The sequence below is a fragment of the Coregonus clupeaformis genome, chromosome 1 (genome assembly GCF_020615455.1).
Source record: "Coregonus clupeaformis isolate EN_2021a chromosome 1, ASM2061545v1, whole genome shotgun sequence".
In the NCBI taxonomy this organism is placed as follows: Eukaryota; Metazoa; Chordata; class Actinopteri; order Salmoniformes; family Salmonidae; genus Coregonus; species Coregonus clupeaformis.
The window spans coordinates 21,534,796-21,560,593 of NC_059192.1; the positions used below are offsets into that span (position 1 = coordinate 21,534,796).

Below are 25,798 nucleotides of genomic sequence, written 5' to 3' on the forward strand. Positions count from 1 at the left end.
GAAATGGATTCCTCTAAAGAAAACCAAGCCTTCCTTTCCTACAGCTTAAAGCTTCCTAAACTGAGTCTCCTTGAAGTGTCTTTTCAGAATAGATGGTAATTCTAACAGCCAATCAGGATAAAATGTCATTCTCAATCACTAGGGCACCTAACACACTGTGTTAAACCGATAGAGAGCCAGAAGGGTGGCATTTAGTCATCAGGGAAAGCAGCTTTCCTTTGTTGTTGATTAAGACAATTATCTCAAAGCTGTAAAGTCTAGATTGGATGATTGGAAGTGATTGTGTGTAGTACACCTCTATGTCTGCAGAAGTGTACAGTATTCTATAGGGATTATAGATTACCTATGTTATCTGAGGCAAAGCTGTTCACCCTTTATTGTACTACTGCTACTGCCACTCATTCACCTCCTTACTACCTCATTCAGCCATTCACTACCTCACTGCTGCACTCTTATACTTAATCCAGTCATTGCTTCATTCATTCAACAACAGCTGTTCTCCATGTGTAACACACATGATCAGAAAAGTATGACTTATCTCTCTCTCTCTCTCTCTCTCTCTCTCTCTCTCCCTCTCTCACAGGTATGGTGACTAGAGATCTGCTGGAGGCGTCCTACGGGTCTGTTTGTCCATAATGTCCTTAGTCTTACTGAGTAGGAAGGAAAATGTCCTCAAAATACACTGACACCCCCATCAACAGATAAACAAACAAAACCCTAGTAAAAGGAGAGGAGGCCAGTCTCTGTCTTCTTTATCACTCTCTCTCTCTCTCTCTTCCTTGCCTCGTGATGTGCAGAGTGTGAGGTCATGTCCCAGTCTGGAAAAGTCCTTCATCTGTACGTGGAGGTAAGGTCAGCCCCGGAGCAGGATGGGAGGGGGGGCTCGGGCGGAGGAGTGGAGGGGCCTGAGACTGGGAGTAACTCAGCCTCAGCACAGGATGGGCCGGCTGGGCTTTTGTCCCAGCTAGCCGGCCAGACAAAATGCCAGACTCCTACCAAAGCTCCAACGCACCGCCTAGCCCATAACTTCACCCACACCCAGTCTCCCTCCAGACATACAGTGAGCTTCCAGCTCCACCAAGGCAATGGCAACCAGTCACCTAGCATCTCCAAGCGGCAGAGTTTACCAGCAGCACTGACCCACTCCCCAGCCTTTTCCGGAAATGGGAGGACCACCACCCCCCACACACCCCCCTCCAAAGGGCAGGGGGTGGGGGGAAATGCCAAACGCTCGGTGGTCACCTTCAGCTACATTGAGAAGGCTAACGTCAAGACAGTGGAGAGCCCACAGAACTCTGCCTGTCAGAGGAGGTCTAGGGAGGAGAGGTCATCCCCACCTTCCCACCCCCGGAAGAGACTCAGCGATCCCATCTGGTTGGGTAGTCCTGGCTCCTCCTGCAGCTCCAGTCCCAAACTAGCGTTTCGTCCCCCAGGGTGTATCCAGCAGCAGCAACAGCAGCAACTGTCAGTCTCCCCCAGCCACCGCCACCCCGTCTTGGATCCCGTCGGCAGGGCAGCCACCCAGCGTGCCCTGGAAGAGTTTGGGTTTGGTTCCCCCCTGCTCAGGAGTAAGATCATCCATGGGCTCGAGCAGAGTCCCAGGGGCTCCCGCCACAACCAGCAGGCCCGTTGTCTGTCCTGGGCAGGTGGCTCTCCTGTCCAACGCCACAGCGCCTGCAATAATCTCCCCAATAATCACGCCATGGACGCAGATAGAAACCGGGCCGTTTGCGGGCCATTACCCAGGAGCCCAGCCTCCGACCAGCTTTCGTCCCATGCTAGGCAGGCCGCTCTGTGTATGTCTCCTAACTCGAGACCCAGGTTGTGCATGGGGCCCCAGGCCCAGAGCCCACACCACTGGGCAGGTCAGGACAAAGTTATCACAGGAAGTCCAGCCACCCAGAGACAAGTACACAAGCCCTGTAACAGCAGTTCCTCCCCTCAAGGGACCATTCTCCAACTTAGCAATAAACTAGGGGTGGGAACTGTACTGAACCAGCTAAGTGGTAGCAAACCCTCCTCCTCAGCCAACAGCCCTGAAGTGGCCCGGAAGCTAGCCGAGGAGGCTACTAAAGTATCCTCTATTTTAACAGAGGTAAGAAGGAACTCATTGACATTGCACAGCACTTTAGACGAAGTAGAGAGCCCCAACTCTGGATGTATGTCCGGAGAAGCCAACAGTTCTGTCCCAAAAGCACAACGGCAACATTTGCAGCATCAGAAAGTTAAGATGAACATCCCTTTACACGGCCTACACACACCAGCATTGAACGACACTGACTCTCACCAGGCTGGAAACTCTTTACCATCGTCACGCACACAGGACACAAACTCTCCAACACTAACCAATCATGGGACACAGCACGGAGGAGGGCGGGCTCTGGTTCAGAGCTCCATCCTATCAGACGCAGTAGTGGGTGGAGGAGTGTCCCCAGCCCTGCCTTCACGCTTCCTCCATCCCTTTCTTCCCCCAGCCGAGACCAGCTCCCCTCTGAGGGACCCCAGGCTGCTGAGAGCCCAGGTCAGAGTCACCGAGAGCCCCACGCTGCACCGCTGTCAGCCCCCGCAATACACTGGAGATTTCTGGTCCTTGGAGCCGGACAGGAGAGCCGACTTGTCCTGCTTCGACAGGGGGGACAGTGCCGAGCTGGCCCGTAGGCTCTACATACGCCAGAGTGTGGAAGAAGCGCCTGTCAGCTGGACTTCCAGGCAGCCCTGGAGCCACCTGGCAGGGGAGGAGAGCAGCAGCTCCAGTTCCAGCCCCAGACATGGACCTGGACCCGGTCAGCAGCCCTTGAGCACGGCCCAGCAGAAGAGGGCCGAGCAGAGGAGGAGGGAAGTTCTGCTGCTGGGCCCTGTGGTGCTGGACTCCCCAGAGGAGGACGAGGGCCTGGATGGGGATGGGGAGGAGGATGAGGAGGAGGTTTACGGACCAGGGCAGCAGCCAGGCCTGCTGAGGGTGGAGGAGCCTCGAGAAGGGGAGCAAATTGGGGTAGCGGGGTCCTCGTCACGCAGCTCCAGCGGGGTGACGGGCAGCCTAGGTGAAAGGGAATATGTGTCCCCAGAGTCCAGTCAGTCCAGCCACCAGAGCAACGAGACAGGAGCTGCCACCTCAGGGATACAGGTGAGACATTCCTCTTCTTACACTCCCCTACATATTTATTTGGACAGTGAAGCTAAAACTTTTAATTTGGCTCTATACTCCAGCATTTTGGATTTGAGATCAAATGTGTAATATGAAGGGACAGTACAGATTGTTACCTTTTATTTGAGGGTATTTTCATACATATCTGTTTTACCATGTAGAATGTCATTTTCATGTATCAACTCCCTCCATTTAAAGGAGTCATAAGAATTTGGACAAATTCACTTACACTCCCCTACATATTTATTTGGACAGTGTAGCTAAAACTTCAAATTTGGTTCTATTCTCAAGCATTTTGGATTTGTCATTTTGGATGACTACTTTAAAACACATATACAGTGGGGAGAACAAGTATTTGATACACTGCAGATTTTGCAGGTTTTCCTACTTACAAAGCATGTAGAGGTCTGTAATTTGTATCATAGGTACACTTCAACTGTGAGAGACGGAATCTAAAACAAAAATCCAGAAAATCACATTGTATGATTTTTAAGTAATTAATTGTTGAAGTGTACCTATGATATAAATTACAGACCTCTACATGCTTTGTAAGTAGGAAAACCTGCAAAATCGGCAGTGTATCAAATACTTGTTCTCCCCACTGTAAGTGAATTTGTCCAAATACTTCTAAATGGTAAAACAGATATGTATGAAAATAACCTCAAATAAAAGGTGACATTCTGTGCTGTCGCCTCATATGAAACATTTGATCTCAAATCCAAAATGCTGGAGTATAGAGCCAAATTAAAAGTTGTAGCTTCACTATCCAAATAAATACGTAGGGGAGTGTATATGCATTAAAATATTAATTAAAATATATAAATGTTAACTAAATGTATCTTGTTATTTATTAATTTTGCCATGTGTACATGTCTGGATGTGTGTTCCAGACGGACAGTGGCGCTGCAGTCCCAGGCCCCTCCCTCCACTCCCAGAGGATAGCTCGTGCCAAGTGGGAGTTCCTATTTGGGACACCCGCTGAGGAGGCTGCCAGCAGGGGGGAGAAAAGTGAGAGCTCTGCATATTTACCACCCATAATCATTACCCATAGAGATAGATACAGTATTAGCTATATATAGTATTTATCTCTATGACTATGTCGATGTCGATGACCCTTTAACTGTTCCAACAGGATAGACACTATACTGTACATGTGATTCAAGTGATACATGAAACGTATCATAGCACGTGTTCAAAACACGCACATAGGTCAGTGTTCAGCAACCTATAACAACAACATTAACATTAGAATGGTAGAGCAGAATTTTTCTGTACTTTTTCAGTGATATCAACTGCTTCCTCTGTTCCATCATGTCAGATACCATCGAGGCCTCCACAGCTCCTCCTAGTGGCCAGTCCAGTGAATCCCCCACCCCCACGCCCCCCACCTCCATCCCCATCATTTCAGCCAATCACGAGGTGCAGCACGTGGAGGTGGAGCTGGTGACTCCTCCCCCAGCGGCGGCGGGGGCGTCGCCCAAGACAGGCATCATCCGGAGGACCCTCAAGTACTCGGAGACGGACCTGGACGCCGTGCCCCTGCGCTGCTACCGCGAGACCGACATCGATGAGGTGCTATTGGCTGAGCAGGAGGATGCCGACTCAGCATTTGGGAGTAACCGTAGCGTGAAAAGCACGTCGGGTACAGGCAGCAGCCCCCTCGGTGTCTGTCCCTATAAGAGAACAAGTGGGGAGGAGGAGGAGGAGGTGGAAGGAGAGGAGGAAGAGGAGGAGGAGGAGGAGGAGGAGGAGGTGGTGAGCTGGGTCTCAGTGAGGATGCAGGGGGACATTAAGAGGCAGCAACAGCAGCAGGTGATCAGTCAGCTGCTGAAGAGGTGAGATGGACACACACATAGACACGTAGAAACACACACGCACAAATGCATACACAAACTCCTTTTTTTTTCTTTTTTTTTTACAAATATGCTTACACACATATACATACACACATACACACACACTCATGCAGATACACAGAAACACACATTTCAAGTTTGACAGGATTTTGACCAATTTATGCATCATCACATACAGTGGGGGAAAAAAGTATTTAGTCAGCCACCAATTGTGGAAGTTCTCCCACTTAAAAAGATAAGAGAGGCCTGTAATTTTCATCATAGGTACACGTCAACTATGACAGACAAAATGAGAGAAAGAAAATCCAGAAAATCACATTGTAGGATTTTTTATGAATTTATTTGCAAATTATGGTGGAAAATAAGTATTTGGTCAATAACAAAAGTTTCTCAATACTTTGTTATATACCCTTTGTTGGCAATGACACAGGTCAAACGTTTTCTGTAAGTCTTCACAAGGTTTTCACACACTGTTGCTGGTATTTTGGCCCATTCCTCCATGCAGATCTCCTCTAGAGCAATGATGTTTTGGGGCTGTCGCTGGGCAACAATCAATCAATCAATCAATCAATTTTATTTTATATAGCCCTTCTTACATCAGCTAATATCTCGAAGTGCTGTACAGAAACCCAGCCTAAAACCCCAAACAGCTAGTAATGCAGGTGTAGAAGCACGGTGGCTAGGAAAAACTCCCTAGAAAGGCAAAACCTAGGAAGAAACCTAGAGAGGAACCAGGCTATGAGGGGTGGCCAGTCCTCTTCTGGCTGTGCCGGGTGGAGGTTATAACAGAACCATGCCAAGATGTTCAAAAATGTTCATAAGTGACAAGCATGGTCAAATAATAATCAGGAATAAATCTCAGTTGGCTTTTCATAGCCGATCATTAGAGTTTAAAACAGCAGGTCTGGGACAGGTAGGGGGTTCCATAACCGCAGGCAGAACAGTTTAAACTGGAATAGCAGCAAGGCCAGGCGGACTGGGGACAGCAAGGAGTCACCACGGCCGGTAGTCCCGACGTATGGTCCTAGGGCTCAGGTCTCTCAGTTGGCTTTTCATAGCCGATCATTTAGAGTTGAAAACAGCAGGTCTGGGACAGGTAGGGGTTTCGTAGCCGCAGGCAGAACAGTTGAAACTGGAATAGCAGCAAGGCCAGGCGGACTGGGGACAGCAAGGTGTCATCATGCCCGGTAGTCCTGACGTATGGTCCTAGGGCTCAGGTTCTCAGAGAGAAAGAGAGAACAAGAGAATTAGAGAGAGCATACTTAAATTCACACAGGACACTGGATAAGACAGGAGAAGTACTCCAGGTATAACCAACTAACCCCAGCCCCCCGACACATAAACTACTGCAGCATAAATACTGGAGGCTGAGACAGGAGCGGTCCGGAGACACTGTGGCCCCATCCGAAGAAACCCCGGACAGGGCCAAACAGGAAGGATATAACCCCACCCACTCCGCCAAAGCACAGCCCCCCGCACCACTAGAGGGATATCCCCAACCACCAACTTACAATCCTGAGACAAGGCCGAGTATAGCCCACAGAGGTCTCCACCACAGCACAAACCAAGGGGGGGCGCCAACCCAGACAGGAAGATCACGTCAGTAACTCAACCCCACTCAAGTGACGCACCCCTCCCAGGGACGGCATGAAAGAGCACCAGCAAGCCAGTGACTCAGCCCCTGCAACAGGGTTAGAGGCAGAGAACCCCAGTGGAGAGGGGAACCGGCCCGGCAGAGACAGCAAGGGCTGTTCGTTGCTCCAGCCTTTCCGTTCACCTTCACACTCCTGGGCCAGACTACACTCAATCATATGACCTACTGAAGAGATAAGTCTTCAGTAAAGACTTAAAGGTTGAGACCGAGTCTGCGTCTCTCACATGGGTAGGCAGACTGTTCCATAAAAATGGAGATCTATAGGAGAAAGCCCTGCCTCCCGCTGTTTGCTTAGAAATTCTAGGGACAATTAGGAGGCCTGCGTCTTGTGACCGTAGCGTACGTATTGGTATGTACGGCAGGACCAACTCGGAAAGATAGGTAGGAGCAAGCCCATGTAACGCTTTATAGGTTAACAGTAAAACCTTGAAATCAGCCCTTGCCTTAACAGGAAGCCAGTGTAGGGAAGCTAGCACTGGAGTAATATGATCAAATTTCTTGGTTCTAGTCAGGATTCTAGCAGCCGTATTTAGCACTAACTGAAGTTTATTTAGTGCTTTATCCGGGTAGCCGGAAAATAGAGCATTGCAGTAGTCTAATCTAGAAGTAACAAATGCATGGACTTTCAACTCCCTCCAAAGATTTTCTATGGGGTTGAGATCTGGAGACTGGCTAGGCCACTCCAGGACCTTGAAATGCTTCGTACGAAGCCACTCCTTCGTTGCCCGGGCGGTGTGTTTGGGATCATTGTCATGCTGAAAGACCCAGCCACGTTTCATCTTCAATGCCCTTGCTGATGGAAGGAGGTTTTCACTCAAAATCTCACGATACATGGCCCCATTCATTCTTTCCTTACACGGATCAGTCGTCCTGGTCCCTTTGCAGAAAAACAGCCCCAAAGCATGATGTTTCCACCCCCATGCTTCACAGTAGGTATGGTGTTCTTTGGATGCAACTCAGCATTCTTTGTCCTCCAAACACGACGAGTTGAGTTTTTACCAAAAAGTTATATTTTGGTTTCATCTGACCATATGACATTCTCCCAATCCTCTTCTGGATCATCCAAATGCACTCTAGCAAACTTCAGACGGGCCTGGACATGCACTGCAGGATTTGAATCCCTGGCGGCGTAGTGTGTTACTGATGGTAGGCTTTGTTACTTTGGTCCCAGCTCTCTGCAGGTCATTCACTAGGTCCCCCTGTGTGGTTCTGGGATTTATGCTCACCGTTCTTGTGATCATTTTGACCCCACGGGGTGAGATCTTGCGTGGAGCCCCAGATTGAGGGAGATTATCAGTGGTCTTGTATGTCTTCCATTTCCTAATAATTGCTCCCACAGTTGATTTCTTCAAACCAAGCTGCTTACCTATTGCAGATTCAGTCTTCCCAGCCTGGTGCAGGTCTACAATTTTGTTTCTAGTGTCCTTTGACAGCTCTTTGGTCTTGGCCATAGTGGAGTTTGGAGTGTGACTGTTTGAGGTTGTGGACAGGTGTCTTTTATACTGATAACAAGTTCAAACATGGCCATTAATACAGGTAACGAGTGGAGGACAGAGGAGCCTCTTAAAGAAGAAGTTACAGGTCTGTGAGAGCCAGAAATCTTGCTTGTTTGTAGGTGACCAAACACTTATTTTCCACCATAATTTGCAAATAAATTCATTAAATATCCTACAATGTGATTTTCTGTATTTCTTTTCTCAATTTGTCTGTCATAGTTGACGTGTACCTATGATGAAAATTACAGGCCTCTCTCATCTTTTTAAGTGGGAGAACTTGCACAATTGGTGGCTGACTAAATACTTTTTTCCCCCACTGTATTCATAAGTGCTATCTATTTCTAGCATCTTGTGAATAGAACAAAGGTGCTAATGTTTTTAGTTTGTGTCATATTTTTTTCTCCCACAAGAACACTGATTAAGCAGGATCTGGCAAGAACTACAGTACAATGGTATGAATGTGTGTCTCGTTCTGCTACCCCATGTTGAGATCTTCCTAGTAACCTACTTATCAATAGACCTCTCAAACCAGTTTGATTACATTGTTTTTCTTTAGCACTCACAGTTTTCTATTGTCAAACAGTTACAGTGTACAGTGTACCATAGTCAGTCACTAGACTACAGTTTATGTTATCGCTTTGGTGCAATTTTCACAAGTATGTGGTATATTTTCACAACTCTTAGTACAAAACACTAAACAGATCATCAAAAAGGCAGTTGTTTCAAAACTCTAAGCACATTTTCAATTGAATAAGTACTTCACACAAAATCATAGTCACCTTTTCAGCAAACTTAATCAGTTTCATCTAGAAATACATGTTTCATATTGCAATACATGCTCATATAAAGTAATTGCTTTTTACAATGCAATGCTCACATTACTTTTGATATGATTCTCTTGTCTTTTGTTAAAAGACATTTTACTATTTATTAATCTGACTGCTCTCAATTGACGATTAATTAAACGTTTGGTAAACCTATAGATTTGACATGTAAAGTGTTTTTTTTTTACAGATTTGAGAACTACATAATGAAAATGTATGCCTGTAAAGTAGAAACATAAAAAGTATGATATATACTCGAATGTACTACTATAATGATGACTATTGTGTAACAAATAAAATCTAAGTGTATTGGTTGCATACACAGATAAGCAGATGTTACAGCAGGTGTAGCCAAATGCTTGTGCTTCTTGCTCTTACAGTGCAGTAATTCAATATCAATACAATACCAATATCAAATAATCCAGAAAGTCCAAAACAATAAAGAAATGCATCCGCTACAGAGTAAACATGTATCCAAAATGAAGTTGCTGGGGTCTTTTATGGGAGGGGGATCACACTGCTTTACTAAAATTGCATTGGTCAATACAGTACTGTAATACCGTAATATATGCCATTTACGTAGCAGACACTTTTATCCAAAGTGACAACAGTCCACACATTTTTGGTATGTGACCCCAGTGGGAATCGAACCCACAACTCTGGTGTTGTTAGTGCCATGCTCTTATGAACTGAGCAACGTACAGGACCACTGCAATACATAAGTACAATACAATACTGAAAAATACAATACATGATTACAATACAGGTGGAAGTTGTATGATTGCCATCCCCATGAGCGTGCCACCCTCCTTCAGGCCATGGATGAGGCATGCAGTGACATCAATCCAGGTTTGGATTCGACATGCCAAAAGGTTTTTCCACAGGTGCATGAGCAATGAGGTTATTTACTGCGATTTCGATGAGAACGTATGGCCAAATGCTCAAGACAGGCTTGATGCAAACTAATGCCTGCTAAACTTGATGTTTCTTTCATTTATTTCGATTACATTATGAATGAAGTCTTCAATGATCACACCTTAGATCACACAGAGATAGAAATTATGGAAATGTAATGTTCAGTCAATTTTAATGGGTAGTGCAAGGGTATTGCCTAATGTGAAAACAGTGTAATGTACTATAATTTACAGTACTGTAGCATACTACATTCAAAGGGCAATTTTGAAACGTATCTTATGTTGCGTTTTGGTGATTAAACCAATGTACTCATTATGTTTCACAGTAAACACATTAGTTGTGTGGTGAAAGATGTCCACAAACAAAATTATTGCACAATAAAAAAACGATTTAATGAAAATTGGCTACGTTACAATAGTTACCAATTTGAAGTCTTGTACTAAGAGTTTAGAAAATTCACCACATACTTGTGAAAATAGTACCAAAGCGATTTAAAAAACTGTAATAGTGGGAATGACTTCTTTCAACTGAGATCATTTCCAGGGTGACTCACTGGTCTCACCTTCAAATAAATTCATTTGAGATTAATTCTTTCGGAATATTAGACAGTACTAAGAGACCAAGTAGAACAGGGGTGTCAAACATACGGCCGCAGGACGGAAGGGGTCCAATCCAGTCCGCGAGTGGTTTGAGTAAAATAATAATAATAATAATAAATATATATACAGTACCAGTCAAAGGGGTTTTCTTTGTTTTTACTATTTTCTACATTGTAGAATAATAGTGAAGACATTAAAACTATGAAATAACACATATGGAATCATGTAGTAACCAAAAAAGTGTTAAACAAATCAAAATATATTTTATATTTGAGATTCTTCAAATAGCCACCCTTTGCCTTGATGACAGCTTTGCACACTCTTGGCATTCTCTCAACCAGCTTCACCTGGAATGCTTTTCCAACAGTCTTATAGGAGTTCCCACATATGCTGAGCACTTGTTGGCTGCTTTTCCTTCACTCTGCGGTCCGACCCAAACCATCTCAATTGGGTTGATGTCGTGGGATTGTGGAGGCCAGGTCATCTGATGCAGCACTCCATCACTCTCTTTCTTGGTAAAATAGCCCTTACACAGCCTGGAGGTGTGTTGGGTCATTGTCCTGTTGACTCTGCGGTCAAAACATCTCAATTCGGTTGAGGTCAGGGGATTGTGGATTGTCCTGTTGAAAAACAAATGATAGTCCCACTAAGCCCAAACCAGATGGAATGGCGTATCGCTGCAGAATGCTGTGGTAGCCATGCTGGTTAAGTGTGCCTTGAATTCTAAATAAATCACAGACAGTGTCACCAGCAAAGCACCCCCACACCATCACACCTCCTCCTCCATGCTTCACGGTGGGAACTACACATGCGGAGATCATCCGTTCACCCACACCGCTTCTCACAAAGCCACGGCGGTTGGAACCAAAAATCTCAAATTTCGACTCCAGACCAATTGAAAAATGTCCACCAGTCTAATGTCCATTGCTCGGGTTTCTTGGCCCAAGCAGGTCTCTTCTTCTTATTGGTGTCCTTTAGTAGTGGTTTCTTTGCAGCAATTCGATCATGAAGGCCTGATTCACACAGTCCCCTCTGAACAGTTGATGCTGAGATGTGTCTGTGACTTGAACTCTGTGAAGCATTTATTTGGGCTGCAATTTCTGATGCTGGTAACTCTAACGAACGTATCCTCTGCAGCAGAGGTAACTCTGGGTGTTCCATTCCTGTGGCGGTCCTCATGAGAGCCAGTTTCATCATAGCGCTTGATGGTTTTTGCGACTGCACTTTAAGAAACTTTAAAAGTTATTGAAATGTTCCGTATTGACTGACCTTCATGTGTTAAAGTAATGATGGACTGTTGTTCTCTTTGCTTATTTGAGCTGTTCTTGCCATAATATGGACTTGGTCTTTTACCAAATAGGGCTATCTTCTGTATACCCCCCTACCTTGTCACAACACAACTGATTGGCTGAAACGCATTAAGAAGGAAAGAAATGTAAAACAATTGTAAAAATAAAGAAAAATCCTTGAATGAGTAGGTGTGTCCAAACATTTAACTGGTAGTGTATATAGGGTTGCAAAGGGACGGTACCAGAATTTTGGTGTCTTTCAAGGATTTATGTCATACATCACTGTGACGAGTACTGAGGATACGAAGAGGCAGGACGCAGACGCAGGAATTAACAAGGTCAAGGTTTACTCAAACAATGATGAAGAGAATAAACAAAGAGAGAGTACATGACATGAAGCAAAAACAATCACACACAACATATTACAGAACAGTCCAGGGCTAAATAGGGGTGGTGATGAGATGATGAGATGCAGGTGTGCTGGAGGTGATTAGGGTGCGTTGGGTTTCCATTCCAGTGTTGCCGAGGTGGTGCGCTCAGACCGGTGGCTCAGTAGACCGGCGAATCAGAGTGCCAGAGGGGAGCAACTGGAGGAGATGTGACAGTACCGGATCAGGTTGTAGGCACTCCTCAGGTCCAACTTGGTAAAGTACCGGGCCCCTTGTAGCTGTTCGATGGCCGACGGAACCAGAGGGAGGGGGTACCGGTACTTGGTGGTGACTGCGTTCAGCCCCCTGTAGTCAATGCATGGTCTCAGTCCTCTGTCTTTTTTGGACACAAGCGTCTAATGAACCCCTGTGTCAGGGTCTCCGCCACATACTTCTCCATGGCCTCAGTCTCCGCCATGGAAAGGGGGTAAATGCGACTCTTCGGGGGGTGTTGTCCCTCCAGCAGGTCAATGGTGCAGTCCCAGGACCTGTGAGGGGGGAGACACGTAGCCTTAGATGAAGAGAAGACATCGGAGAGATCTGCATACTCACGTGGAATGTTGGGCTGGAGGGCGGACTCCGGACTCTCCACTGACGTGGAACAACAAACCACCGGCAGGCAGGTCTTCCGGCATGAGGTAGACCAGTTGTGATCCTCTTGGTGATCCAATTGAGGGTGGGGTTGTGTAGTCTGAGCCAGGGCAATCCCAAGACGATCCGGTGTGACGTGACGACGTGGAATGACAGCTCCTCGTGGTGCTCCAGTAGTATGGGAATGGTGATGGTGATGGGGAGAGTGACGTGCGTAATGGTGCCTGACCCAAGGGGTTGATTGTCCAATGAGGTGACGTGTAGCGGAGATGGTAGTGGCACGGTGGGCAACCCCCATTCAGAAACCAGCTCCCTAGCTATAAGGTTCCCCGCTGATCCGGAATCTATCATTGCAGTAGAAATGGAAGATAAGGAATAACCAGTAACCGTTATGGGAACTAAAAACAATGTTTTTGTGATAGGAGATGATGTCACACTCATGGAGCGGCGACGGGAGTCATACCGCCTACATAGGGAGCCGCCAGGAGATCTGTGTGCCGCGGTGGTGTAGGGGGTGCTGCCCACCTCCATGGGTGAGGACTCGGAATCAGGGCGGCTTCCATAGCTTAGATGGGGTGAGCGTCGAAGCTCCGGGAGGTGTTGGGAACGCCGTCTCTCTCGCAACATTTCGTCAAGACGGATGGACGTGGTGATAAGGGTATCAAGGTCCATCTCATCGTCCCGACATGCGAGTTCCGTCTTGATGTCCTCCCGTAAGCCTCTCCTGAAGGCTGTGCGCAGAGCACGCTCATTCTAGCCGGAAGATGCCGCCATCGTGCGAAACCTCAGAGCATACTCGGACGCGGGCCCCTCTCCCTGTTGTAGATGGAGGAGACGCTCACCCCTGTCCTTTCCCTCCATGGGATGATCAAACACCGCCCTGAACCGAGCGAGGAAGATGGGGTAGGGTAGTGCCACTGCCTCCTCTCCTTCCCAGACTGCCGTGGCCCAATCCAGCGCCTTCCCCTTAAGAAGCGAAATCACCAGCGCTATCCTGGCTTGATCAGATGGATATGCCCCAGGCTGACGCGCCAGATAAAGTGACACTTGTAGCAGGAAGCTTCTACATTTAGTAGTTTTACCGTCAAAGCGTTCCGGTAGGGCGAGGGTTCCCGCAGAAATGGGTGATAGCCCGGGGACAGGTGGATTGGAGGCACTCGCCGCTCCCTGAGGTAAAACTGGAGCACTGGGCAGATTATGCAGAGTTTGGAGTACTTCCTGCATGGCGACGTTCAACTGGGCAAGCTGCTGCTGGTGCTGGTCGAGGCACTGGGAAACTCCTGCTGCATCCATTTTCGTTTGGTGTGTGATTCTGTGACGAGTACTGAGGATACGAAGAGGCATGACGCAGACGCAGGAATTAACAAGGTCAAGGTTTAATCAAACAATGACAAAGAGAATAAACAAAGTACATGACACGAAGCAAAAACAATCACACACAACATATTACAGAACAGTCCAGGGCTAAATAGGAGTGGTGATGAGATGATGAGATGCAGGTGCGCTGGAGGTGATTAGGGTGCGTTGGGTTTCCATTCCAGTGTTGCTGCGGTGGTGCGCTCAGACCGGTGGCTCAGCAGACTGGCGAATCAGAGCGCCGGAGGGGAGCAACGGGAGGAGACGTGACAATCACAGGATATCTAGTGGCCCTTTTGGGTACCCTCTGTGTGGCCTTGGTAAAATATATGAAATAATTAAATAAGATGATTTTAAAATAAAAAATAGAAGGACAAAGCTGTAAAACGTTATCCTAAATATAAACCATCAATTTAGTGAACACCATTGGTGTTTAATATGAGGGTTTCAGCATGAAATATCATTTTTATATATTTATTTTACCCACTTTATTTTAATATGTCAATATGTATTTGCTGTCAGTGTTTTGCCATCAAACTGGTGGCAGTTGTGAAAAAAGTTAATAGTTGGAAGAGTTGCAGAGTTAATTGAAAATATAGCCATTGTTGATTAGATGCTTTTTTCATTAATTAGTTTATTTTCTCTAGAAGCATGTGGTCTATCTACTAGAAACTCATGGACAATATGGACACAGATATACTAAATTAATATATATGAATACCCGGGGCAAAATGAGTTTGACACCCCTGAAGTAGAGCCTTCCTGTGTCTCACTCTTTCCCTATTTCTATCTTTCCATCTAGGCCGTTGGACAGTTTCTTCGACAACCTTCCGGCCCTCAAGTCGCCCATCCTGGTTTCGGGGCCTCGTCTGGCAGGCACCACTGAGGACACCTTCAGCCGCCATTTTGAGAGCATCATGGAGTCGCATCGCGCCAAGGGCACATCCTACTGCAGCCTGGACAGCGAGGAGCTGCTGACCTCCAGCACCCAGACCGTCCTGACCTTTGACCTTCCCACACTGACCCCAGAGATCCAGGGGGGTCAGATGATCTGTCAGAGCGCCCGGCACATTGTTAAGCTTAGCTTCGCCCCATTGGCCCACTGCGAGAGGGGAACAAGCTTATCAGATTCCATCGTCACGGTGACAGGTGACTCGGACGCCACGCGCGCCCCCTCCAGCGAAAGGCTGAGCAGTGGCTCGGAGGACACATCCCCGCGAGGGGGAGGGGGCGGGGCACGGATGCTGGGGAGCAGTTGGTACAGCAACCCCACATTCTCCTTCCCTAGGTCAGTGATGTCATACAGCAGCAACCCCTCCCTCTCCTTCCACAGGTCAGTGATGTCATCACTACTGCTCTGATGTAGTACTGTATGAAAGGCCAGACCCAATAGGCTGCTGACATAAAGTACCCACTGGGCACAGACGTCAGTTTAACATCTAGTTTTGAATTACATTTGGTTGACTTGTCAACTAACGTGAATTCAATGTGAAATAAACCAAAAATGTCACTCTGTAATTGAATTTAGGTTAAAAGTTGGGTGATAAAAGACTAAATTCCTTTACAATGATGACTTTTTGCAAATCCAATCAGTAATCCACGTTTATTCAACTTCATCACATTTAATTATTAGGTTGAAATGACTCATTGATTCAACCAGTACTTGCCCAGTGGGTAGGAGGTTATTCTCATTGACTAAGTAAAGCCAAGGTAGGCTTCTATTCAGAACATACAGTATGGTATAATCTAAGATTAAATAAAAAACAGTAGGAGGTTATTCTCATAGACTAAGTAAAGCCAAGGTAGGTTTCTATTCAGAACATACATTATGGTATAATCTAAGAGTAAATAAAAAACAGTAGGAGGTTATTCTCATAGACTAAGTAAAGCCAAGGTAGGCTTCTATTCAGAACATACATTATGGTATAATCTAAGATTAAATAAAAACAGTAGGAGGTTATTCTCATAGACTAAGTAAAGCCAAGGTAGGCTTCTATTCAGAACATACATTATGGTATGATCTAAGATTAAATAAAAAACAATAAATCACTATATTATACTATATTGTCCATGTACAGTATTAGAGGAGAACGTGATAACTGATGATCATAATGTGCATATGTTATGTACTGTATACAGTGCATTCAGAAAGTATTCAGAACCCTTGACTTTTTCCACATTTTGTTACATTACAGCCTTATTCTAAAATGGATGAAACTGTTTCCCCCCCGCCCCTCTACAATCTACACACAATTCCCATAATGACAAAGCAAAAAAACTGAAATATCACATTTACATAAGTATTCAGACCCTTTACTCAGTACTTTGTTGAAGCACCTCTGGCAGCGATTACGGCCTCGTGTCATCTTGGGTATGACGCTACAAGCTTGTCACACCTGTATTTGAAGAGTTTCTCCTATTATTTTCTGCAGATCCTCTCAAGCTCTGTCAGGTTGGATGGGGAGCGTCACTGCACAGCTATTTTCAGGACTCTCCAGAGATGTTTGATCGGGTTCAAGTGCGGGCTCTGGCTGGGCCACTCAAGGACATTCAGAGACTTGTCCCGAAGCCACTCCTGCGTTGTCTTGGCTGTGTGCTTAGGGTTGTTGTCCTGTTGGAAGGTGAACAGTCTGAGGTCCTGAGCGCTCTGGAGCAGTTTTCATCAAGGATCTCTCTGTACTTTGCTCCGTTCATCTTTCCCTTGATCCTGACTAGTCTCCCAGTCCCTGCCGCTGAAAAACATCCCCACAGCATGATGCTGCCACCACCATGCTTCACCGTAGGGATGGTGCCAGGTTTCCTCCAGACGTGACGCTTGGCATTCAGGCCAAAGAATTCAATCTTGGTTTCATCTGGACTCCAATCAAGTTGTAGAAACATCTCAAGGATGATCAATGGAAACAGGATGCACCTGAGCTCAATTTCGAGTCTCATAGCAAAGGGTCTGAAAACGTATGTAAATAAGTTATTTCTGTTTTTTTATGTTTAATACATTTGCAAACATTTCAAAAAAACTGTTTTCGCATTGTCATTATGGGGTATTGTGTGTAGATTGATGAGGGGAAAAAATAATTTAATCAATTTTAGAATACGTCTGTAATGTAACAAAATGTGGAAAAAGTCAAGGGGTCTCAATACTTTCCGAATGCACTGTATATACTTTTTTAGCGTCATCTCCAAACAATGTCAGTTTCCAAAAACACCAGTCCCAGGCTTGTCTGCTGGGACACAGCACCTGCTGCAGTGCGATTTTGGAGCAGAGCTGTTAGTGAAGGTCGCTAGGAGGCTGCCTGCCTCACCGTACCGCTGGTTTCCATGACGGCATGCGGTGTGTGTGTGTATGTGTGTCTTTGTCTGTGTGTGTGTTATGCTGGAGCAGGTGACTGGTACTGACAGGGGCAGATGGCTGTGGCAGTACAGCTCTCACCTTCAACCATCCGCTCCTTAAACATCTCAACTACTGATAATATTAAAGTGATTAAGCTAGCTTTGCTATTATGTCAATAACAGCATAGCTGGAACGCACTCTTTACCAATCAGATTGCATGGCCAGATCTATCCATTATATATTTATTAAGATGATGCAAATATTGTAATTTCAGGTAGAGAATATTCTTATTTCTCATGTGGTCAATATACACTTCTGCTTAATCAACATTTATCATTTTCATCAACACCAATAACACAGAATGATCTGCTAGGGGTTTGCAGCCCAGCACCATCTGGTGGGTTTTGTGGTTAGTGTAGAGAGGAACTGCGGTGCTGATGAGGGAGAGAGGAAGAGTGTCTCTGTAATTGTGTTTGGCAGCACTGCAGTGGCGCTGGGACACTGTCCCCTTGCAGTACAGACCACTAGATGTTGCTAAAGGACCATGTTGTAGGTTGTGGATTGATACTGTCTGAACATATGGATAATATGCCAACGGGTTTTTATAGCTAAATGTGTGGACCACTTGTTGTGTCTACTGTAAGTGATATTTGTTGGAGAAAACAGCATAACATTTGCAGTCTTCAGTGATCATACTGTTAACATGACAGACATATAGGCTTCAGTATGTATGTTTACCATTGATACTGGGCCACCACTGTTGGTCCTGGTCTGTAGGGCCGTAGGACTGGTGACAGCAAAATGTGGTGACATCCGTCCATTTCCAGTAGGCTGTTCAGCTGCAGCCTGCCACGACACCAGAAGAACAGAACAGAACAGGACAGAACAGTGGCTGGATTGTGTATGACCAGAAAAGCCCTGAAAGCCCATTGACACAGAAAGAGGGAAACCTAATCCACTCTAAAGTCCAAAGTGTTTCCCGGAAGACATCCAATGACCAGTACAAAACCAAACCAAAATAGGATATAGTGGCTTAAAAAGTTCAACTCTGTCGTATTTGACCAAGTTCCCTCTGGGAAGAACAAAGTTATTCTATTCTATTCTATTTGTCTGGTAAATAATGACATTGTGCTGGTATTGTTACCACAGTTACTGTACTGACTGACCCACCTATCTCAGTCCTGTAAGAAAGGAATCCAGGAAGAGGACACCAGGAAAAATATTTCAGAGGGCTTGTCCACTCCATACTTTGATAACAGTCCCCCTCGGCCCCCCCTTCCCTCACATCTCCCTTTTGAGATGGTTTGAGCCATTAGACAGAGGCCCATTGTGTAGAACTATCCATCTAGACAGACCGAGGGGGACCAATTATGTGGCGATGGACCGTTGAAGCGGAGGCTGACGATAGTGGGAATTCTCTTATGGCCTCTGAGCAGCATTGTGATAGCTGTTCAATTAGTTCTAACTGCTGTAACGTGTTATGGTGATTGTCGCCTGCGAGTTTCATACTGTAAACAGGCACCTCAACAAAGACTGGTGCTCACAATAGGCCTCTCTATTCCATGTATGTATTCCATGTATGTTTCTAAACCATTGTTCAAGCCCAGCTCTAACACACCTGATGGAAATACTGTAATCAAAGGCTTGATGATACAGTACGTTTACTAGTTGAGTCAAGTGTGTGTGTACAGGGCTGGAACAAAAAGTTTCCCCCCTTTGGGTCTGGAGTTGAGGAATAAAACCTAATTCCTTTCCCTGGATACTAAGTCATTGTTGTGGAGAGAGAGAACAATAATATTTGTTCAAATTTGTTAATAATATAATCATATTCATATTATAGCACACACTTATAGGGTTTATCAATGGGAGTTTTCCCTGGCACTATCCCACTTTGTGTTCCTTTGTGTGCTTATAGCTCCATTAAGAGTCAAGGTGGACAGCATGTATACCTCATCCACAGGATGTACCTACTGACTATGAGTAATTGGAGCTTGTGAGAGAGGAGGCAGGAGGGAGGGTGGGAGAGAGAGAAAGAGCGATAGAGGGAGGGAGAGATTTTGAGTGAAAGGCGGCCAAGTTCCGTGTCGTGCTTAGTGCCCAAGGTCGGCAGGGGACGTTGCAAAAGTTTACATAGCGAGAGAGGGGGGTGAGAGAGAGAGAGAGAGAGAGAGAGAGAGAGAGAGAGAGAGAGAGAGAGAGAGAGAGAGAGAGAGGGCGGAGTGAACAGAAACAAACAGAGAGAGAGAGAAGAGAAAGAGGCGCTGCTGGAAAAAACGTATCTAGCTTGGGAAACTTGCTGTTAGGAGAGAGGGAAAAGAAAGCGACTAGAAAAATAAAAGAACAACCCAGACTTACCAAGTGCCGTCATATAACTGTGTGTGTTAGCTTAAGCTGACTTGCTAGCTGAGTCTTAGGGCTTATGGAGTTAGAATCCAGGTGATGTACTGCACTCGGACTAGCTAGCAAACTGACCGGATAAGACACTGAGGAAAACAGAGAGGTAGACGGGTGAGGGGTGAGGGGGGATGAGATCAGGCCGGGGCGCCAGGACAGGGGAGGGGAGTACGGGGGGGTCAGTAGGGTGACCAGTTTGAGACACTCATACAGGGAGGGGACAGGTACGACAAGGAAGGCCCGCTCTGTGTTCTGTTGGAATGGCTCACTCGGCGAGGATAGGTACCTTCCTACTCGCCGCTCAAGGCGGAGGTAAGAGCTCTACTCCTTCTCTTCTCTTCTCTTCTCTTCTCTTCTCTTCTCTTCTCTTCTCTTCTCTCTATTAGGCTGGGGTGGGGGACTCAGGTGCAGAGACGGACACACGGACAAAGAGGGTGAATTATGATGTAGTTTATTCAGCGTGTTTTGGTAGAGAGAAGCAGTTCAGGGTGGAGTAGCTTCAGGCCGGGGTAGGAGCTGAGTAGGGTGGAGAGCCAGTAGTCCTGAGAGCTGGATGACGAGGATATCAGACAACAGAGCAGGTTGCGGCGTGGGAATGGCAGGCAGGCAGGCAGCAGGAACAGACGAGATCTAATCGAAGGAGAGACAGGTTACAAACGTGGCAGAAACAACTATAATACTGAGAGAGTACAACTAAACTGAGATTGCTGTACGGGGCCAAGTTACCACAGGTAGTGTAGGAACGAACTGGCGCTGGAGAGGTGTCCAGCCCGGGTAGATAACTGCTGGTTGATTGGTGACAATGAGCTGCAGCTGGATGTAACTGATCTTGTGAGAGAATGGCCACGCCCCCTGACCTAGATCCTCTGACTGGGCTGCACAGCAGGGGGAGACAGACACAAACAACACACACAGGGGAAAAAAGGGAAAGGAAAACCAGCAGGAACAGGACCAACAGTGCCGGACCGTAACAGTACCCCCCCCTCAACGGGCGCCACCCGGCGACCCACCCGGCTTGTCAGGGTGGTCCCTATGGAAGTCAGCCACCAGCTGCGGATCCAGTATAAATCGTCGGGGAATCCAGGACCTCTCCTCGGGACCGTATCCCTCCCAGTCCACCAGGTACTGAAGCCCTCTACCACGCCTCCGGACGTCCAGCAGTCTCCGCACCGTGTAGGCTGGATGGTGTCCCAATATCGCGGTGGCGGAGGGGGATCCACAGGCGGACACAAAGGGCTGGAGGAGACCAGCTTCAGCTGGGACACGTGAAATGTAGGATGGACTCTCATGGCCTGGGGAAGCTTCAACCGAACAGCCGAAGGGTTGATGATGGAGTCGATCTCGAAAGGACCCAAATACCGGGCGACAGCTTACGGGAGTCAGTGCGCAGGGGAATGTTGCTGGAGGAGAGCCAGACTCGCTGACCAGGCTGGAACTGGGGGAGCGACTACCCTGTGCCTGTCCGCCACCCTCTTGTTACGCTCTGCTGTCCGTAGAAGGGCCTCACGGGTGTCCACCCACACCTTGCGGCAGCGACGAAGGTTATCCTGAACTGACGGGACGGCTAACTCCCTTTCCTGAGACGGGAACAATGGCGGTTGGTACCCCAAAGCCGCCTCAAATGGTGAGAGGCCGGTGGCAGATGAGGTGAGGAATTGTGGGCATATTCGACCCACGGGAGATGTTTGGCCCAGGTGGACGGGTTCTGGGATGTCACACAGCGTAGAGCAGCCTCCAGGTCCTGATTGGTCCTCTCAGTCTGGCCATTGGACTGGGGATGGAAACCTGATGAGAGACTGACAGAGGCACCCAGAGCCGAACAAAACTCCTTCCATACCCGAGAAATGAACTGTGGGCCTCTATCGGACACTATGTCCACAGGTATTCCATGGGGACGGAATACATGTAGGACAAAGAGGTCGGCTGTCTCACTGGCAGATGGTAATTTTGGTAATGCAACAAAATTGGCAGATTTAGAGAATCTGTCCACGATGGTGAGTATGGTGTCATTACCCTCAGACATAGGAAGTCCAGTGACGAAGTCCAAGCCCACGTGAGACCAAGGACGACTCGGGACTGGGAGAGGCCGCAGCAGGCCCGAAGGAGCCCTGTGGGAAGCCTTATTTTGGGCACAGATGGAACAGGCCGCCACGTACTCCCGGACGTCAGCCTCGGCGGATGGCCACCAAAAGTGCCTCTTCAGTAGCGACAGTGTACGGTTCATACCAGGGTGGCAGGAGAAGCGTGAGGTGTGGATCCAGTTGAGCACTTGCGGCCGCACGGCTGCGGGAACATAGAGAAGGTCGGGGGCCATCGGCCGGTCCAGGTTCCAACTCTTGTGCCGATCGGACGAGGGACTCGATTTCCCAGTGAACAGCCGCCACCAAACAGGAAGCGGGCAGAACAGATTCAGGATTGCTGGAGTCTTCATTGTCTGTAAACTGGCGAGAGAGAGCATCAGGCTTGACATTACGTGTGCCAGGACGATATGTTAAAATAAACTTGAACCTGCTGAAGAACAGAGCCCATCTGGCCTGGACGGGAGTTCAGCCTCTTGGACGACTGGATGTAAGCCAGGTTCTTGTGGTCTGTCCAGACTATGAAGGGTTGCTCTGCTCCGTCTAGCCAGTGCCTCCACTCCTCCAACGCCAACTTGACAGCAAGCAACTCCCGGTTACCCACGTCGTAGTTCTTCTCAGCAGGGGTCAATCTCCTGGAGAAAAAGGCCACAGGATGGAGCTTCTGGTCCGTGGGGGAACGTTGTGACAGGACAGCCCCCACCCCCCGAATCAGAGGCGTCCACTTCCACAATAAACTGCAAACTAGTGTCTGGATGAATAAGAACAGGTGAGGTGGTGAACAGTTCCTTCAATGTACTCACGGCTGACTCGGCCTCAGGCGTCCACAGGAATGGCACCTTAGGGGAGGTGAGCTTGGTCAGGGGGCAACCACTCGGCTGAAACCCCTGATGAAGCGGCGGTAGAAGTTGGCGAAGCCCAGGAAGCGTTGCAGCTGCTTCCGAGACGTGGGTGTGGGCCACTCCACAACCGCTCTGATCTTGTCAGGGTCTGGTGACACTTGTCCCCGCTCGATAATAAAGCCCAAAAAGGGGACGGACTGCCGGTGGAACTCACATTTTTCTGCTTTCACATACAGTTTGTTTTCCATGAGGCGTTGGAGAACCAGACGGACGTGGGAGACGTGTTCATCCTGTGACTTAGAGAATATTAGAATGTCATCCAAATAGACAAACACAAAACGGTGTAGAAAATCCCTCAACACATCGTTAACCATGGCCTGAAACACTGCTGGGGCGTTAGTGAGACCGAATGGCATGACTAGGTATTCAAAGTGTCCGAGAGGGGTATTGAACCCAGTTTTCCATTCGTCTCCCTGCCTGATCCTAACGAGGTGGTAAGCGTTACGTAGGTCGAGTTTGGTAAACACAGTGGCACCATGAAGGGGTTCAAATGCTGAGTTGATGAGAGGCAGGGGGTATGTATTTCTGACTGTGATGTTATTTAGTCCTCTGTAGTCAATGCAGGGGCGTAATGTTTTGTCCTTCTTCTCTACAAAAAAAGAACCCAGCACCAACAGCGGAAGATGAGGGACGAATGATGCCAGAGGTTAGGGAGTCGCCTATGTAGGTTTCCATAGCTTCTCTCTCAGGACGGGACAGATTGAAAAGCCGACTGACGGCAAAGGGGCTCCAGGCAGTAACTCAATAGCGCAATCGTATGGCCTATGAGGTGGTAATGAAAGTGCCTTGGACTTACTGAATACCTCGGCCAGGTCCAGGTACTCCTCAGGGACTGAAGAGAGGTCTGGGGGTTTTGACAGGGGAAGCAGGGGGAGCCGACCGAGGGCGGAATAGCCGACCCAAGGCAAACAGAATGGCAGTGAGTGCTCCAACTGTGTATTTTGTGGTTTTGCCAGTCAATATGGGGGTTGTGAAGGCTAAGCCAAGGGAAACCCGAGGATAAGGGGGAGGCCGAGGAGGAGACTACTTTAAACTGGATGGTTTCTTTGTGATTGCCGGACAGCATGGAGAGAAACGGGGACAGTTTGGTGGGTGATGTTGGCAAACTGATGGCCGTCAATAGCGGTTACTGTTATAGGCTTAGGCAGGGGCTTAACAGGGATCTCAGCCTGAGTGACCAGGTTAACGTCAAGGAAACTATCCTCAGCACCAGAGTCGATGAGAGCAGCTAGTGGGAGAGATAGATTCCTGAACTGGACTGTAGCTGGGATAACTAGACGGGGTGCTGTGGGCATTGAGTCAGGTGTAGCACTCGCAAGTACGCCCACTTTTACCTGCGAGCTTGGTCTTTGGGCGAACCGGACAGTTAACCAGGAAATGAGTGCGGTCCCCACAGTACATGCACTCACCAGCCCGCATGCGCCGTTCCTTTTCGGCAGGGGACAGATGAGCACGGCCCAGCTGCATGGGCTCGTCTAGTTCCGTGGAGGGATCCGCTGAGGTGTGTGGGCGGTGTCCGAGTGGTGGTGTAGCTCGGGCTGCAGAAAGCGAGGGGGCCCGCCTGCGGTGTGGACCCGACCGCCCCTCTCCTGTCTCCTCTCCCGTAGCCTGTTGTCTATTCGGTAGCAAGGGAAACGAGAACATGAAGGTTAGCAGGCTCATCACGAACAGCTAGTTCATTCTTAATCGTGTCACTTAGACCGTTAACAAACGCTCCCTGAAGAGCCGTCATTCCACTTGGAATCGGCTGCCAAGGTCCAAAAATCAATGGCGTATTCAGCCACGCTACCCGTGCCCTGTCGTAGCTTCAATAGTCTCTTTGTGGCGGTCCCGGCATGGTCCGGGTGATCAAACACAACTTTCAATTGAGAGGAAAAATCGTCAAACGACAGGCTGGCAATCTGCTGAGTAGAACAAGCCGCTTCTGCCCAAATCAAAGCTTTGCCCCTCATTAACCCAGTGCGTAATGTACCTTTGAGGATTCCGTGGAGAAAGACAGGGGCTTCTGTTGGAACACCAAGCGGCACTGAAGCAGGAAACCACGGCATTTGTTCAGGTCCCCGGTGAAAGGTTCGGGTGAGGTTGTAGGGGGTTCCCGAAGGGCAGGAGCGGAAGCCGAGCCTGGAGCCACTGTAGGAGGAACAGGCGGGGGAGAAGCAGAGGGAGGAAGGGTAGTGAGTGTTACCAGGTTAGCTACCTGAGAGGTGAGATGAGATACTTGATCCAACAACTGCTGGTTGTTATCCAATAGAGTCCGGATGAGTTGGTCGTGTTGTCCCAATAGCATTCCCTGTGAATGGAGGGCGCGTTGTACGCCATCACCCGTTGTTTCATGTGGCATCTCTGCTGAGTCCATGTTTGGCCAGTTCGTTCTATTAGGCTGGGGTGGGGGACTCCAGGTGCAGAGACGGACACACGGACAAAGAGGGTGAATTATGATGTAGTTTATTCAGCGTGTTTTGGTAGAGAGAGAAGCAGTTCAGGGTGGAGTAGCTTCAGGCCGGGGTAGGAGCTGAGTAGGGTGGAGAGCCAGTAGTCCTGAGAGCTGGATGACGAGGATATCAGACAACAGAGCAGGTTGCGGCGTGGGAATGGCAGGCAGGCAGGCAGCAGGAACAGACGAGATCTAATCGAAGGAGAGACAGGTTACAAACGTGGCAGAAACAACTATAATACTGAGAGAGTACAACTAAACTGAGATTGCTGTACAGGGGCCAAGTTACCACAGGTAGTGTAGGAACGAACTGGCGCTGGAGAGGTGTCCAGCCCGGGTAGATAACTGCTGGTTGATTGGTGACAATGAGCTGCAGCTGGATGTAACTGATCTTGTGAGAGAATGGCCACGCCCCCTGACCTAGATCCTCTGACTGGGCTGCACAGCAGGGGGAGACAGACACAAACAACACACACAGGGAAAAAGGGAAAGGAAAACCAGCAGGAACA

At 47.8% G+C, this 25,798-nt stretch overlaps 3 protein-coding genes across 3 annotated transcripts in view; all 3 read left to right on the forward strand.

The window, feature by feature from the left end:
• The first annotated feature begins 808 nt into the window (after nucleotides 1-808).
• On the forward strand, nucleotides 809-4,824 carry LOC121581543. The gene is made up of 4 exons (XM_041897042.2): nucleotides 809-3,124; nucleotides 4,036-4,153; nucleotides 4,464-4,717; nucleotides 4,771-4,824. Exons 1-4 carry the CDS (start codon nucleotides 809-811, stop codon nucleotides 4,822-4,824), a joined length of 2,742 nt encoding a protein of 913 aa, XP_041752976.2.
• An 85-nt stretch (nucleotides 4,825-4,909) lies between these two features.
• Nucleotides 4,910-16,316, forward strand: LOC121542515 (PH and SEC7 domain-containing protein 1-like). Its single transcript, XM_041851942.1, has 2 exons — nucleotides 4,910-4,980; nucleotides 14,956-16,316. Exons 1-2 carry the CDS (start codon nucleotides 4,922-4,924, stop codon nucleotides 15,512-15,514), a joined length of 618 nt encoding a protein of 205 aa, XP_041707876.1. The 5' UTR covers nucleotides 4,910-4,921; the 3' UTR covers nucleotides 15,515-16,316.
• Nucleotides 16,317-20,005: 3,689 nt separating this feature from the next.
• LOC121581552 (PH and SEC7 domain-containing protein 1-like) overlaps nucleotides 20,006-25,798 on the forward strand; it is a gene marked incomplete at its 5' end in the record, with an annotated part of 55,041 nt that continues 49,248 nt past the window's right edge. The window contains one exon of the mRNA XM_045223776.1: nucleotides 20,006-20,187. Within this exon, the coding sequence (XP_045079711.1) occupies nucleotides 20,006-20,187 (182 nt within the window). The remainder of the gene's footprint in view (nucleotides 20,188-25,798) is intronic.

Excerpts from the sequence above, each read along its gene's own strand:
- LOC121581543 (XM_041897042.2), top strand. The coding sequence starts at position 809 with ATGTCCCAGTCTGGAAAAGTCCTTCATCTGTACGTGGAGGTAAGGTCA. Across the intron at positions 4,154-4,463 it reads TGCCAGCAGGGGGGAGAAAA|ATACCATCGAGGCCTCCACA; the intron begins GTGAGAGCTCTG and ends CCATCATGTCAG. Across the intron at positions 4,718-4,770 it reads GCGAGACCGACATCGATGAG|CGTGAAAAGCACGTCGGGTA; the intron begins GTGCTATTGGCT and ends GAGTAACCGTAG.
- LOC121542515 (XM_041851942.1), top strand. The coding sequence starts at position 4,922 with ATGCAGGGGGACATTAAGAGGCAGCAACAGCAGCAGGTGATCAGTCAG. Across the intron at positions 4,981-14,955 it reads ATCAGTCAGCTGCTGAAGAG|GCCGTTGGACAGTTTCTTCG; the intron begins GTGAGATGGACA and ends CTTTCCATCTAG.